The sequence below is a fragment of the Hyperolius riggenbachi genome, chromosome 9 (genome assembly GCF_040937935.1).
Source record: "Hyperolius riggenbachi isolate aHypRig1 chromosome 9, aHypRig1.pri, whole genome shotgun sequence".
NCBI lineage: Eukaryota > Metazoa > Chordata > Amphibia > Anura > Hyperoliidae > Hyperolius > Hyperolius riggenbachi.
This window is the reverse complement of record NC_090654.1, coordinates 172,499,559-172,514,405: the sequence shown is the minus strand read 5'-3', so window position 1 is coordinate 172,514,405 and position 14,847 is coordinate 172,499,559. Positions and strand designations below refer to the sequence as shown.

The window sequence follows — 14,847 nt, the reverse complement described above, 5'->3', positions numbered from 1 at the left end:
CGATTGCCAAAAGTGACACAAGGCAGATCAGAACAGAATACGAGGATAGCAAAGGCACAGCAAATCATACAATGAGGAGATACGGAAAATAACAAACGCTAACTGAACTCAAACACCGCACTCATTCGCAACAGTGCACGCGTTCATGCGCGGTCTCCACGTGATAAGCACAATAGAGACAAGCACGCCTAACTAACCATCGACAGACAAACATGTAACAGAGGACGCGAGCGCTTGCTTAACGGTTACCTCACCGAGCCTCCAGCAAGCGTTCGTAGCAGACAAGACAGACACACGAAAACAGGGACAAGCGAGAGATAGGATCCACAGCACTAGCGAAAGTGGCTAGCGCGATCCAGGAAGACAGAACAGAAGGATCCACAGTACTAGCGCAGGATGCTGGTGCGATCCAGGTACAGAGTAGCAGAACAGAAGGATCCACAGCACTAGCGCAGGATGCTAGTGCGATCCAGGGAGACAGAACAGAAGGATCTACAGCACTAGCGCAGGATGCTAGTGCGAGCCAGGTACAGAGTAGCAGAACAGAAGGATCCACAGCACTAGCGCAGGATGCTAGTGCGATCCAGGGAGGCAGAACAGAAGGATCCACAGCACTAGCGAAAAGAGGCTAGCGCGATCCAAGGAGACAGATCAGAAGAGATAGCTGGTAGCAACCGCTGCACCAGCTATACTCCAAGAACAGAGATCAGAACGATTTCCTGTCGACCACCGCTGGGACAGGACAATCGCAACAGAACAAACACATATAAGCAATCCTAACTGCACTAAGGAAACCTGCCTAGTGCAGTTTCCAGGAATTACTCTAAGCTAATCTTCAAACAGAGAGTAAGGCTGACACTCCTCCAGGAGTGTTTCACAGGAAGGAATCCTTATGACCAGTCAAGCATTGTGGGAAACACATAGTACTTATAGTACACGCCTCCAATGAATGTAGCGAGGCAATTTGCATGACAACGTATGCAAATTCCTCAGCAAGCACAAGCTGCAAAACTGACAGAAGCTCTCCTTTCCAGAGTCCTGCAGCATGCAAACCTAAACAATGGTCAAAAAGCTACCTGCCTGCACAGGCAGCTGAGCAGATCATTACACAAACATTTTTGCATGCTACTTCCCTGTTGGGATGATTAACGAGATGCAAATCATTTCTTGTAATATTCAATTTTCATAAAAATGATATGAAGCTTGAACTTGAACCAATAACAGTTGACAGGAAGTTATTCTGACTGGTCTAATGTCAAACTGCATATAATTTGCATGTAATTTGAACATTAGGAGAAATTATTTGCATCTCATTGATTATCCCTACTCCCCTGATGTCAGTACTGCTAGATTTACTGTGCGCTCATTGCGCATGACATATTCACTGGTAGTTTGTGCATCAGCCCCCTTGGGATTTTGCCCAAAATCTTGTCAGAACTAAAATATATAATTTGCTGTCAATAGTATATCAGTTGCTGTCAGTTGTAACTGAAAGGACAACTGATGTGCAAGGTAATGTCCATGTTTCCTAGTGGCTCAAGTGGGAGATACGAATATGCAGCATGCAGTTAATCTTGTCAGATCTGACAATAATGTCAGTAACGCCTGTTCTGCTGCATGCTTGTTCAGGGTCTGTGGTTAAAAGTATTAGAGGCAGAGGATCAGCAGGATGGTCAGGCAACTGGTATTGCTTTAAAGGAACGAATATGGCAGCCTCCATAGTCCTCGTGTTACAGTTGTCCTTTCAGTTGAGGTGTGGATGAGTGATTGTTACAACCTAGGATAACTGCACCTGAATCAGGTAAATGTAGCCTAAACAACTATGGATCACTCGGGGGAAACCTTAATTCACTTTAAAATACAAAATTAAAACTGTTCATAAGTATAGCACAATTATACATCCAAGTGTTTTGGTTAAAGGACCATTGCCTTTGAAAATAGACATCTTTACATGCATATTAGTTGTATAAATTACTTTTTTCTATGTCACTGTCATTTTGAGTTGGTATTTTTGCTCTGACAGCTCTGAATATCTTACCAAGACTGGACTAGTATATATCCTCATGGGGAGTTTTTAATGGGTCCTTTATTATTTTCAAAAGTAAAAGACCTACTGTATACAAAGATGGCAGTCAATATGCCTATACAAATGTTCCCTATTCTGACAGTTGGACTATGCCACTACTGTCCAGGTAGTACTTTTCAAAAGAATGGCAATCCTACAACTACCTCATGAAGAGATCAACTAGTCCAAAACCTGTCTGAAACAGGTTCAGAGCTGTCAGATTATAACAAATGCTGTAACTGCCACATAGGAAAATAATTCACAGTGCCTTTTACTTTTGGAGAAATGCACCTCTAATATGTATGTGTACACATCTATTTTGAATTATACAGTTTTTATTGTGACAGTGGTCTTCTAACATGACAATCCCATTTCTTATAATGGTGTTAATTTGCAGTATTTAAAATTGAATGCAGAAGGTCAGGACCCCAATGTATTAGGGTGCAGACTACAGCCCAGAAAGTCCAGTGTATAATCCATCAGTGTGCTACATTATTAAATCCAAGTGTTCCAATTTATACTTGCTCGGAAAATGATTATAATGAATTATGTTAAAATATTATCATTCTTCAGATTGACCAGTTGAAGCTGGAACTGTCGAAAAAGGAATCTGAACTTCTTGCCTTACAAACCAAGCTGGAAACTCTTGGCAATCAGAATTCAGACTGCAAGCAACACATTGAAGTACTTAAGGAATCTCTTACTGCCAAAGAACAGAGGGCTGCAATCCTTCAGACAGAGGTACACTTATTCGCCGACTGCTGCACCCTCATTAATCACGTGCTATATTGTGAATCTGCTCTAACCTATTCTGACAGATTAAGTAATTGTTTTTTTATTGGCCTCTACTATGAGAAAAAATGTTCAAATGACTATTAGGCCGAAAAGAATAACATTACAGAGTAGACTTGAAGGAGTTATTTGCACACAGCTCAACTAGGTTCAGCTGTTTATTGGCATAATTGCTAAAGGTAGCCAGAAAGTGCAAGTGATAATACTTATTCAAGCCTGGAAAGGCTCAGGGAAGCTTTAGGGGGGTTGTGCATGGAAAATATGCAAATTTCTCTCTCTGTAGTTTGCTACATTTATCACAAATGTCTTTATAATCTTTTTTGTTACATCAATCACTTGCATCCTGTCGTACACATATGTACTTACCCATCCTTGCTGTGGCACTAGACTCCTTTGTCATGCCGAGCTAGTTCTTTTGGCCTAGTTTATTTCTTCTGTCAACATAGATAGTAAGATGTCAAGGGGAGGGGGAAGTGAGGAAGAGAAAAAAGGGAAGGGAGGAAAAAGAGGAAAGGGAGAGGGGTAGAGGAGATGATGAGAAGAAAAGCAAGGAGGGTATCAAGATATGAAACCTGGAACCTACATTTAATGTAACAAGTCACATAATAGATTTATACTGTGGGCAGCACGGTGGCGTAGTGGTTAGCTCTCTCGCCTTGCAGCGCTGGGTCCCTGGTTCGAATCCCAGCCAGGGCACTATCTGCAAAGAGTTTGTATGTTCTCTCCGTGTCTGTGTGGGTTTCCTCCGGGCACCACATTCCAAAAACATACAGATAAGTTAATTGGCTCCCTCTAAAATTGGCCCTAGACTACAGTACTTACAATACATAATATAGACATATGGCAAGGGATTAGATTGTGAGCTCCTTTGAGGGACAGTTAGTGACAAGATATATATATATATATACGCTGTACAGCGCTGCGTAATATGTCGGCGCTATATAAATACTAAATAATAATAATAATAATAATAATAATAATAATAATAATAACTCGATCCAAGGGGACCTTGCTTGTGGCAATAATTTCATTCATTTCCATAATCATTCATTTCCATAATCTTGTTGATCCTTCCAAACTCCTATTTGGATGATGGTGATTGGATGATGGTGATTGGATGATGATTTTCACAGAAGGCAATTACACCAAGCTTTGCTTTTTTAGTAGGAGGGCTTTTTGGTTCCTTTCATCCCCCTATACATTCCTAGTAGTTTGGGTCACCCTAAGCTGCTTGGTTACTCTGTTGTACTCGACCAAGCCCTATTTCATACAGCCTTATCAATCCCTGCCATGTACTGATGAGGACCAAAAGTCCGAAACAGGCTGTCTACATGTGGGTTTGGTATGGCTGTGTAAAACTTAAAGCTATAGGCTTGCTATAAACCAGCGGTTCTGGATGCTTGCTTGGCTTAACAAGGGCGGAAAGGGATAATTTGCATATTTAGTAGGTGTGCATTGTGGGTAACCACAAATGTTCATTTATAACTGAATTATTGCAAATTTCCTTCTGTTTTAAGAAGGCAATTACACCAAGCTTTGCTTTTTTAGTAGGAGGGCTTTTTGGTTCCTTTCATCCCCCTATACATTCCTAGTAGTTTGGGTCACCCTAAGCTGCTTGGTTACTCTGTTGATTTTCACAGTGTACACTAAATGTAATGTTTCTTGAAACAGAAGGTATTTGGGATAATTCAGCTGTAAGTGAACAATTGTGTTTTCCCATGATGCATCACTCCTAAATACGCAAATAATTTCTGTATGCCCCTGAAAGCAGGGCTGCACATCCAGAACCGCTGTAGGTATGCATGCCTTAGCGGCATTGAACATATAACATACTAAGGACCTTGTAAAGCCTCTAAAGCACATGTACAGCTTCCGGACAAGAACATACAATATGGCAATTTGCCAGACCTGTTGCACAACAGAGTTTGGAAAACAGATGCCTTTAGTACAATGTTTACTATAGTAGGACAGCTTGATTTATACATTTCTCAAGAGAATAGAACTGCAGTCAAATTCAATTTTCCCTAGACAACTTATTCCGACTGCCACCATTTTCTCTCTCATTCACAAATCTATCTCAGATATTCCTTTTCAGTGGATTGGTGGTACTATTGTTCCAAAGACAGGAAAAAAATACAATTATTGATACATAAGGAGCAGCTTGGTGGGCACTAGGTAAGTTGGCTGATTATCCTACAGCCTTACTTGTTAAGTTTTTGCCACTATAGCTACATTCCAAAATGTCCTGTAACAATCATGGACCTGGTGGCTGCGGGCGGGCAGGGTGTCTCCGCCGCCGCCATTCCCTGCACTCAGTTCTGTTTTCTGCTCTCGGCGTCTAGCTAGCCGAGAGCAGTCTTGTCACCAGCTCATACGGTTGCTGTCTCGCGGAGACAGGACCTTTATGCCAGCAGAAGGCGCGTCAGCTGACCTCGGTGACATCGGTGATGACTCTCGCCGCTCGGATTGGCGGAAATCCGAGGTGGGAGTGGCTGAGAGTCTCCCTCTTCCTCATAAGCCTTCGTTTGCCATTCAGTCTCTGTCTGCTGCCGTGAATACTTACGTGTTAGCGCTCAGACCTTAGACTAGTATCCGGTGTGCTTTGATCTGGGAGGAAACCAGGGATTTCACACAAGACTAGGATTATTGTTGATATTGTTCTTATTGTATTGATTACCTGTGTTTGACTCTGGCTATACGCTGACTTTGCTATAGCTTACTGATTCTGTACTTTAGCTTATCTGCCTCAAGTTGCTGAACCTCTTGCCTGATTACCGATTACTCTTCTGCCTTCTGATTTCTGTACTGATACTACCTCTCTGTTGCCGGATCTTACAAGAAAGGGGGCAGACACCTACAACTGGTCGTCAGATGCACATATGGCGTTCTCCTCACTTAAAGAGTTGTTTTGTTCCGCCCCCATCTTAACCACTTTCCCCCCGCCCGTACGAATTTCTCCATCCCTTTTTCCATCCTTTAACCCCCAGGGACGGAGAAATTCGTACTTTCCGCGTTCCCGCCGCTGTCCGCACTCCTGCTCGTAAACACGCCGCCCGCCGCTAGTAAACACGCCGCCGCCCGCTCGCCCGGAGATCAATGAACGGGAAAATCCATTCCCGTTCGTTGATCTAAGCCCCGCAATGATCCGCTGCTCTCCGATGAGCAGCGCGATCATTGTGAAAAGTAAACACTTACCCAGCCTCCAAGTACTTCCTCCAAGCTTCCGGAAGGACGCTTGGAGGTCGCATTAAAACTAAAAGTTACTGTGGCCATCTTGTGGCCAAATAGTAAAACTACACCCTACACATTTTTCACATACAAATAAATTACTTTTACACAAATTGTGATAAGTAATGATAAAGTTATAGACGAATGAATGGAAGGAGCGCTGAAAGGTGAAAATTGCTCTGGTGGTCAGGGGGTAAACCCCCTCAGTGGTGAAGTGGTTAAAACATGTAGATGTGTCCCTTCCTTTTGTGGTGGAAGTGGATGCTTCGGAGATTGGGTTGGGGGCTGTGCTGTCCCAGCACTCCTTCCTTCAGGGCAGATTGCATCCGTGTGCATATTTCTCCAGAAAGTTCTCTCCAGCGGAAAGGAATTATGATATTGGGAATCGCAAATTACTGGCCCTCAAGCTTGCATTGGAGGAGTGGCGTCACTGGCTTGAAGGGGCTCAGCACACTATTACGGTTTTTACAGATCATAAAAACTTAGAATATATTGAGGTGCCAAGCGACTCACTCCTAGGCAGGCTCGGTGGTCCCTATTTTTTACTCGGTTCAGCTTTGTCATTACCTTTAGGCCGGGCAGCAAAAATGGTAAAGCTGATGCACTCTCGAGGTGTTTTGAGCCAGAGTCTGTACAGTCACTCACCCCAGTTGGCATTCTTCCTGAAAATGTAGTGATTGCAGCTATGGGACTTCAAGTTGAGCAGACTGCCAGTTCGGACTCCTCCTGGGTAGATAGTGGAGAACAAATGACGGTTTGGAGGGTCAGTCCAACAGATAGATGTTGGGCTTTGCCAGCCAGGGCCAGGAGGTCAAGACCATTTTCTGCCTGGCATCTTGGGTCTTTGAGGCAGGGACATCCCTTTCCCTCCCGCCCTGAACAAGCCCAGTCTTCTCCCTCCCATCCTGTTAAGTTTATGGTGAATAAGGAGGGAGGGGGAAGTTCAGGGAGCGTGTCCAGAGTCCACGGCTAGAGGGGGGGGGGGGGTACTGTAACAATCATGGACCTGGCGGCTGCGGGCGGGCAGGGTGTCTCCGCCGCCATTCCCTGCACTCAGTTGTGTTTTCTGCTCTCGGCGTCTAGCACGCCAAGAGCAGTCTTGTCGCCAGCTCATACGGTTGCTGTCTCGCGCGAGCGCTCGCGGAGACAGGACCTTTATACCAGCAGATGGCGCGTCAGCTGACCTGCCGGTCGGCTGACGTCAGGGATGACTCTCGCCGCTCGGATTGGCGGAAATCCGAGGTGGGAGTGACTGGGAGTCTCCCTCTTCCTCATGAGCCTTTGTTTGCCATTCAGTCTCTGTCTACTGTCGTGAATACTTACGTGTTAGCGCTCAGACCTTAGACTAGTATCCGGTGTGCTTTGATCTTATTGTATTGATTACCTGTGTTTGACTCTGGCTATACTCTGACTTTGCTATATCTTACTGATTCTGTACTTTAGCTTATCTGCCTCAAGTTGCTGAACCTCTTGCCTGATTACCGATTACTCTTTTGCCTTCTGATTTCTGTACTGATACTACCTCTCTGTTGCCGAACTTAGCCTGTCTGACCACTATACTCACCAGTGGGCCCTCGCCACTGGTAAAGTGTGCTATTTACCTACCAGCCTTCTGGGGTGGCATCGCTACTGTTCCTTTAAGTGACTAATAGTACCTTGCCAGCTCCTCTGGTAAGGTCTCACAAAACTATTAAAGTTACGGTTGCACCAAGCACTATTCACACACTCTCTTGGTTGCTATACCAGCATTATTGGTGATTCTGCAGATCGCCACATAATCAGGTATAGTGTCTGCATTATTGGTGATTCTGCAGATCACCATATAATCAGACGTCTGAGTTATAACACCCAACCGTTAAATGTCCAAGCAGAAATCCACACAAGTACTTCCGTGATGTGATTTAATGGGTTTGACTGGTGTCAGTGAGGCATGAAAGGCTGTGGCTGAGGCTCCACTGACAACAGTATCCCTTTATTACTGATTTAGTCTGTCAGTAATCCATGTAGGTACCTATAACACATATAACCATATAAATATCATAACACCAAGGGGAAACTTAATCATTTAAGGTGTTTCTATTGATAAAGTTCTCCGTCCACAGGAGTAAGGTAAGGGACATGTACTAGTCAGCCACAACATGCCTAATATGGCGGTATGAAAATATCCCTGACATATTGGGACATGGGTTTCACAAGAAGTTGTCCTGTGGCATCTGTCAGATTGTCAACAAGATGTTTATCATCATTTATGTTTCAGGAGTTGTGAGGTGGGATCTCCATGGACCAGACTTGTGTATTTTTCCACAGATGCCATATCTAATTGAGATCTGAGAGATTTGGAGGCCAAAGGAAACCCAATTCACCAGATCAGACCACCTTCTTGTGCAATGGTCCAGTTTCAGTGCCCTTGTGTTAATTTTGGAAACTTTTAATTAGGCACTAGAGTTGGGCCGAACCTCCGATTTTAGGTTCGCGAACCGGGTTCACGAACTTCCGCGGAAGGTTCGGTTCGCGTTATAGTTTGCGAACCGCAATAGACTTCAATGGGGATGCGAACTTTGAAAAAAAAAATTTATGCTGGCCACAAAAGTGATGAAAAAGATGTTTCAAGGGGTCTAACTCCTGGAGGGGGGCATGGCGGAGTGGGATACACGCCAAAAGTCCCCGGGAAAAATCTGGATTTGACGCAAAGCAGCGTTTTAAGGGCAGAAATCACATTGAATGCTAAATGACAGGCCTAAAGTGCTTTAAAACATCTTGCATGTGTATACATCAATCAGGTAGTGTAATTAAGGTACTGCTTCACACTGACACACCAAACTCACCGTGTAACGCACCGCAAACAGCTGTTTGTGTAGTGATGGCCGTGCTGGACTGGTGCGCACCATGGCGAGAGTGCAGGTTCACTGAACAGGTATGCAGTGGTGGGTTCACTGAACAGGTATGCAGTGGTGGGTTCACTGAACAGGTATGCAGTAGTGGGTTCACAGTACAGGTATGCAGTGGTGGGTTCACAGAACAGGTATGCAGTGGCGGGTTCACAGAACAGGTATGCAGTGGCAGGTTCACTGAACACAACAGGTATGCAGTGGCGGGTTCACTGAACAGGTATACAGTGGCGGGTCCACTGAACAGAACAGGTATGCAGTGGCGGGTTCACTGAACACAACAGGTATGCAGTGGTGGGTTCACAGAACAGGTATGCAGTGGCGGGTTCACAGAACACAACAGGTATGCAGTGGTGGGTTCACTGAACAGGTATGCAGTGGTGGGTTCACAGAACAGGTATGCAGTGGTGGGTTCACAGAACAGGTATGCAGTGGCAGCCTGGCAGGTTCACTGAACAGGTATGCAGTGGTGGGTTCACAGAACAGGTATGCAGTGGCAGCCTGGCAGGTACACTGAACAGGTATGCAGTGGTGGGTTCACAGAACAGGTATGCAGTGGCGGGTTCAATGAACAGGTATGCAGTGGTGGGTTCACAGAACAGGTATGCAGCCAGGAACAAGCTAAGCCTATCTAATCTTTCCCTATGAGAGACAGTCTGCAGCAGCTCGCCCTACTCTCACTAATGCAGGCACACGATTGACCGTAATGGCCGCCGCTGCCTGCCTTATATAAGGGGGGTGGGGCTCCAGGGGCTAGTGTAGCCTAATTGGCTACACTGGGCCTGCTGACTGTGATGTAGAGGGTCAAAGTTGACCCTCCATGGTGCATTATGGGGCGAAGCGAACATCCGCAAACGTTCGCCTGCGGGACGCGAACGCGAACCACGGAAGTTCGCATGGAACCGTTCGCAGGCGAACTGTTCGGCCAAACTCTATGGGGCACACGGGCCATTGTGTGCACTCTACCTAGTATGTGGCTGTGCAGCAAGTTGCAATGCACTGTGTGTTCTCACACCTTTCTCTCATGGCCATTAATAAGTATTTCAGCAAGTAGTGCTACAAAAGCTTTTTTCTGAAACTGGATCACCCAAGTTCCATTGGTCACTCATCCTTTGTCACCCATGACCTTGTCACTGGTTCACTAGCTTCCTTTTCTTGCCTGTCCTCTCTAAATGCCTGAAGTAATTGACTTACCCAATCACCGAAGAAGCTTTGATAAAGTATGATGAGCTATGAGGATTTGCGAGTGCTCACTCTACTGGGTAATAGCACCTACTAATGCACGTGCCCTGATAGGGTACACATTAGGAGTCAATGTTAGCACCCTGATTTATTTGCATTTTTTGACTTTGCACATCTCCTGCAATGATCATAAATGGGAACTGGCAGCATGAGTCACTTTCTAGATACTTTCAGGTACAAAAAGCAGGAAACACACTCTGTGTCTGTGTGAAATGTTGTCTTTAAAGGCCTGTACCCACTACGCAATTTTTACCATGATTTTTCCAATGACCGTCGATTTTTTGAGCGATAAGCGATTGTTTCCACAGGCGCGCAATCACACGAACAACGTTTGGCAATGCGTAGCGATAACGACCATCACAACAGATTGGATCTTTAAGATCCCCAATGACTCCTGTGCAAAATACTGCAATAGTTTGACCTCTCGTTCATGCCCGTTCTGTGCCGCCGCGTGATGTTGCGTGTAGGAGGATGGATCGAGGAACCTCGTTTATCAGGAGGCATCGCTGTGATGTTTCCCAATCCATTGTTAGGTAAGTATTTAGCTTAAAAAGAACACTATAAATAGCCAAGTGTTTTAAAATGACAATGTACAAATAATGTCTAAAAGTAGCTGTGTAAACATTTTCCTACTTTTTATGTTAAATATCAGAGGCAAAAGCTTTAATTTATCATGTAGGATTTAGCTCTATTGGAACAAAGAAAAAAAATTTTTTTTGCATATCTGACTACAGAGTATTTTTCTCTGAAAGCAAAAAATTATGAAAAGCTGTGGTGTCAGGTTTCACACACAATTGTCTGTCTGCTCAGTCAGCTGTCTGCTCAGTCAGAGACACTGCCTAGGTAGCTGCCAGTGAAAGATTTCTCACACATAGGGTTAACAGATGTCCTGTGAGTTAATCCTCCTCCCCTCATGGTTCACTGGGCCATCAGATTTGGTGTCTGTTAAGAGTGAAAGGAATGTTATGCAGTAAACAAAAGAGATAAGCAAGCAAAATGTATACGTCACTACTTAGCAGCACATCAGGAACTCTATCAATCCCAGGTAAAAAGAAAATGTTAATCGATAATGTTTCTTTAAAGAGGAGCTGTTAGGTATAAGGTCTCAGAGAAAATAAACACATATATCAGTAGCTAAAGATTGGCTGTACTTACATTACATATGCATTTCACTGTCCACGTTTGTACTTCACAGAATTTTTATATCGTATATGCAGAGATTGATGCTCCTGACAGCTCATGGCAGGTTTCATGTTTTTCTGTCAAATGTGTCGTCATGTCCTGCCTGCTTCCTGATCACAGAAAAGCTCGTACTGAATAACACAGTGTGCAGTGAATATTAATGAGCCATGTGGCTAGGAACAATAGCTGACTCCTGCAGTGTACTCTGCCCGGAGATTTATCAGTGCTACGCGCTGGACTGATTACAAGCTGCTGTAACGTCTCATTAGCAGCCGAGTGGAGGGCACCAGAATGCTTTGCAGTATAGTATGCGGCTTGCGTCCTCTTAGGTCTAACAGCTTTTCTGATAAGAACACATCAAAGGTAAGAGAGATTTTTATCTTCAATAATGCCTTTATGGCTTCCTTCTAAACTGTTTAACACAGGAGAATAGAGGTTTAAATTAGCTTCTGCAGCCTGACAGTTACTCTTTAAGGCTTTTGCTGCTGGAATACCAACTCTACTATAAGTATATTTACTTTATTAATAGAAGTACTATCTGTTGAAAGATTTTAGTATTTTTGTCTGGAGTTTTGCTTTAACCATCACTAAACAGTTTAACTACAAAGCCTATACAATATACTTGAGATTAAATGTTTCCAATTCCTACTTGGCATTATTTCAATACCAAAATTTGCCCAAAAGTATGTTAATAATACAAAAAATCCCCACATACCCAATAATAGTAAATCTAAAATGTTGTCTATATTCATCAATGGGGCTTTTAACTGGAAATATTCATGACTGTATGTTAAAACTCAACATTTTTTTTTTCTTTTTACACGTTTATTGAAACATGGTTCAATAGAAGTTTAACAAGATGAAGAAATCTGTTCACAGAACAGCATATGCGTATTGTAGATTTGACAGGACATAATGCAATACAGGCGCGTACCTGCCGCCCCTGCAAGGGATGCGGTGGCGGGGGGGGGGGGGGGCCCGAGGGGAGAGGGGGCCCGCAGCTCTGGGGCCCACCACCCGCCCGCACGCATTAACAAGCAAGCGGACGAGTATGACACAAATTGGGAGCAGGCTTTTGCTGTCTGGTGCAGAGGCGGGCACTGGGACCTGGAGGCATACTTCTCGTCAACCTCTGCATGCTTCCTTATCAGCCCCCCTCCCCGCCTCCTCAAGCACGCAGCATACTAGACTCCCATGGCGAGGTAATCCGTTGTGGGCTGCTACGAGTCTTCTTTCTTCTGCAATCTCCTGCAGACAGGGTGATAAATGAGGCCAAATGTCATGTCTGCCGCTGCGGAGGCTCTCTGTGTGTATGTAGTGTGTGTGTGTCGCTGTGTGTGTCGCTGTGTATGTAGTGTGTGTAGTAAGTGTGTGTCTCTCTGTATGTATGTAGTGTGTAGTGAGTGTCTGTGTGTCTGTCTGTGTGTGGCTATGTATGTATGTATGTATGTAATGTGTGTAGTGAGTGTCTGTGTGTCTCTCTGTGTGTGGCTTTGTATGTAGTGTGTGTAGTGAGTGTCTATGTGTGGCTATGTATGTAGTGAGTGTCTTTGTGTCTCTGTGTGTGTGGCTGTGTATGTAGTGTGTGAGCAGCTGTGTATATAGTGTGAGCGGCTGTGTATGTAGTGTGTGCGGCTGTGTATGTAGTATGAGCGGCTGTGTATGTAGTGTGAGCGGCTGTGTATGTAGTGTGAGCGGCTGTGTATGTAGTGTGTGCGGCTGTGTATGTAGTGTGAGCGGCTGTGTATGTAGTGTGAGCGGCTGTGTATGTAGTGTGAGCGGCTGTGTATGTAGTGTGAGCGGCTGTGTATGTAGTGTGTGTGGCTGTGTATGTAGTGTGAGCGGCTGTGTATGTAGTGTGTGTGGCTGTGTATGTAGTGTGAGCGGCTGTGTATGTAGTGTGAGCGGCTATGTATGCAATGTGTGTAGTGAGTGTCTGTGTGTCTCTCTGTGTGTGGCTTTGTATGTAGTGTGTGTAGTGAGTGTCTATGTGTGGCTATGTATGTAGTGAGTGTCTTTGTGTCTCTGTGTGTGTGGCTGTGTATGTAGTGTGTGCGGCTGTGTATGTAGTGTGAGCGGCTGTGTATATAGTGTGAGCGGCTGTGTATGTAGTGTGTGCGGCTGTGTATGTAGTATGAGCGGCTGTGTATGTAGTGTGAGCGGCTGTGTATGTAGTGTGTGCGGCTGTGTATGTAGTGTGTGCGGCTGTATATGTAGTGTGAGCGGCTGTGTATGTAGTGTGAGCGGCTGTGTATGTAGTGTGTGCGGCTGTGTATGTAGTGTGAGCGACTGTGTATGTAGTGTGAGCGGCTGTGTATGTAGTGTGAGCGGCTGTGTATGTAGTGTGTGCGGCTGTGTATGTAGTGTGAGCGGCTGTGTATGTAGTGTGTGTGGCTGTGTATGTAGTGTGAGCGGCTGTGTATGTAGTGTGTGCGGCTGTGTATGTAGTATGAGCGGCTGTGTATGTAGTGTGAGCGGCTGTGTATGTAGTGTGAGCGGCTGTGTATGTAGTGTGTGCAGCTGTGTATGTAGTGTGAGCGGCTGTGTATGTAGTGTGAGCGGCTGTATACGTAGTGTGTGCGGCTGTGTATGTAGTGTGAGCGGCTGTGTATGTAGTGTGAGCGGCTGTGTATGTAGTGTGTGTGGCTGTGTATGTAGTGTGCGTGTAGCTGTGTATGTAGTGTGTGCGGCTGTGTGTGTAGCTGTGTATGTAGTGTGTGTGGCTGTGTATGTAGTGTGTGTGGCTGTGTATGTAGTGTGTGTGGCTGTGAATGTAGTGTGAGCGGCTGTGTATGTAGTGTGAGCGGCTGTGTATGTAGTGTGATCGGCTGTGTATGTAGTGTGAGCGGCTGTGTATGTAGTGTGAGCGGCTGTGTATGTAGTGTGATCGGCTGTGTATGTAGTGTGAGCGGCTGTGTACGTAGTGTGAGTGGCTGTGTACGTAGTGTGAGTGGCTATGTATGTAGTGTGAGCGGCTGTGTATGTAGTGTGTGCGGCTGTATACGTAGTATGTGCGGCTGTGTATGTAGTGTGAGCGGCTGTGTATGTAGTGTGAGCGGCTGTGTATGTAGTGTGTGTGGCTGTGTATGTAGTGTGCGTGTAGCTGTGTATGTAGTGTGTGCGGCTGTGTGTGTAGCTGTGTATGTAGTGTGTGTGGCTGTGTATGTAGTGTGTGTGGCTGTGAATGTAGTGTGTGTGGCTGTGTATGTAGTGTGAGCGGCTGTGTATGTAGTGTGTGCGGCTGTGTATGTAGTGTGAGCGGCTGTGTATGTAGTGTGAGCGGCTGTGTATGTAGTGTGAGCGGCTGTGTATGTAGTGTGAGCGGCTGTGTATGTAGTGTGTGCGGCTGTGTATGTAGTGTGAGCGGCTGTGTATGTAGTGTGAGCGGCTGTGTATGTAGTGTGAACGGCTGTGTATGTAGTGTGAGCGGCTGTGTATGTAGTATGAGCG

At 45.2% G+C, this 14,847-nt stretch overlaps 1 protein-coding gene across 25 annotated transcripts in view; it reads left to right on the top strand.

Moving 5' to 3' along the window:
* Nucleotides 1-14,847, top strand: part of ERC2 (ELKS/RAB6-interacting/CAST family member 2) — a 1,931,514-nt gene that overhangs the window by 509,541 nt on the left and 1,407,126 nt on the right. For all 25 annotated transcript variants that reach the window (XM_068253678.1, XM_068253677.1, XM_068253691.1 and 22 more), the window contains one exon: nucleotides 2,639-2,806. In XM_068253678.1, the coding sequence (XP_068109779.1) occupies nucleotides 2,639-2,806 (168 nt within the window). The remainder of the gene's footprint in view (nucleotides 1-2,638; nucleotides 2,807-14,847) is intronic.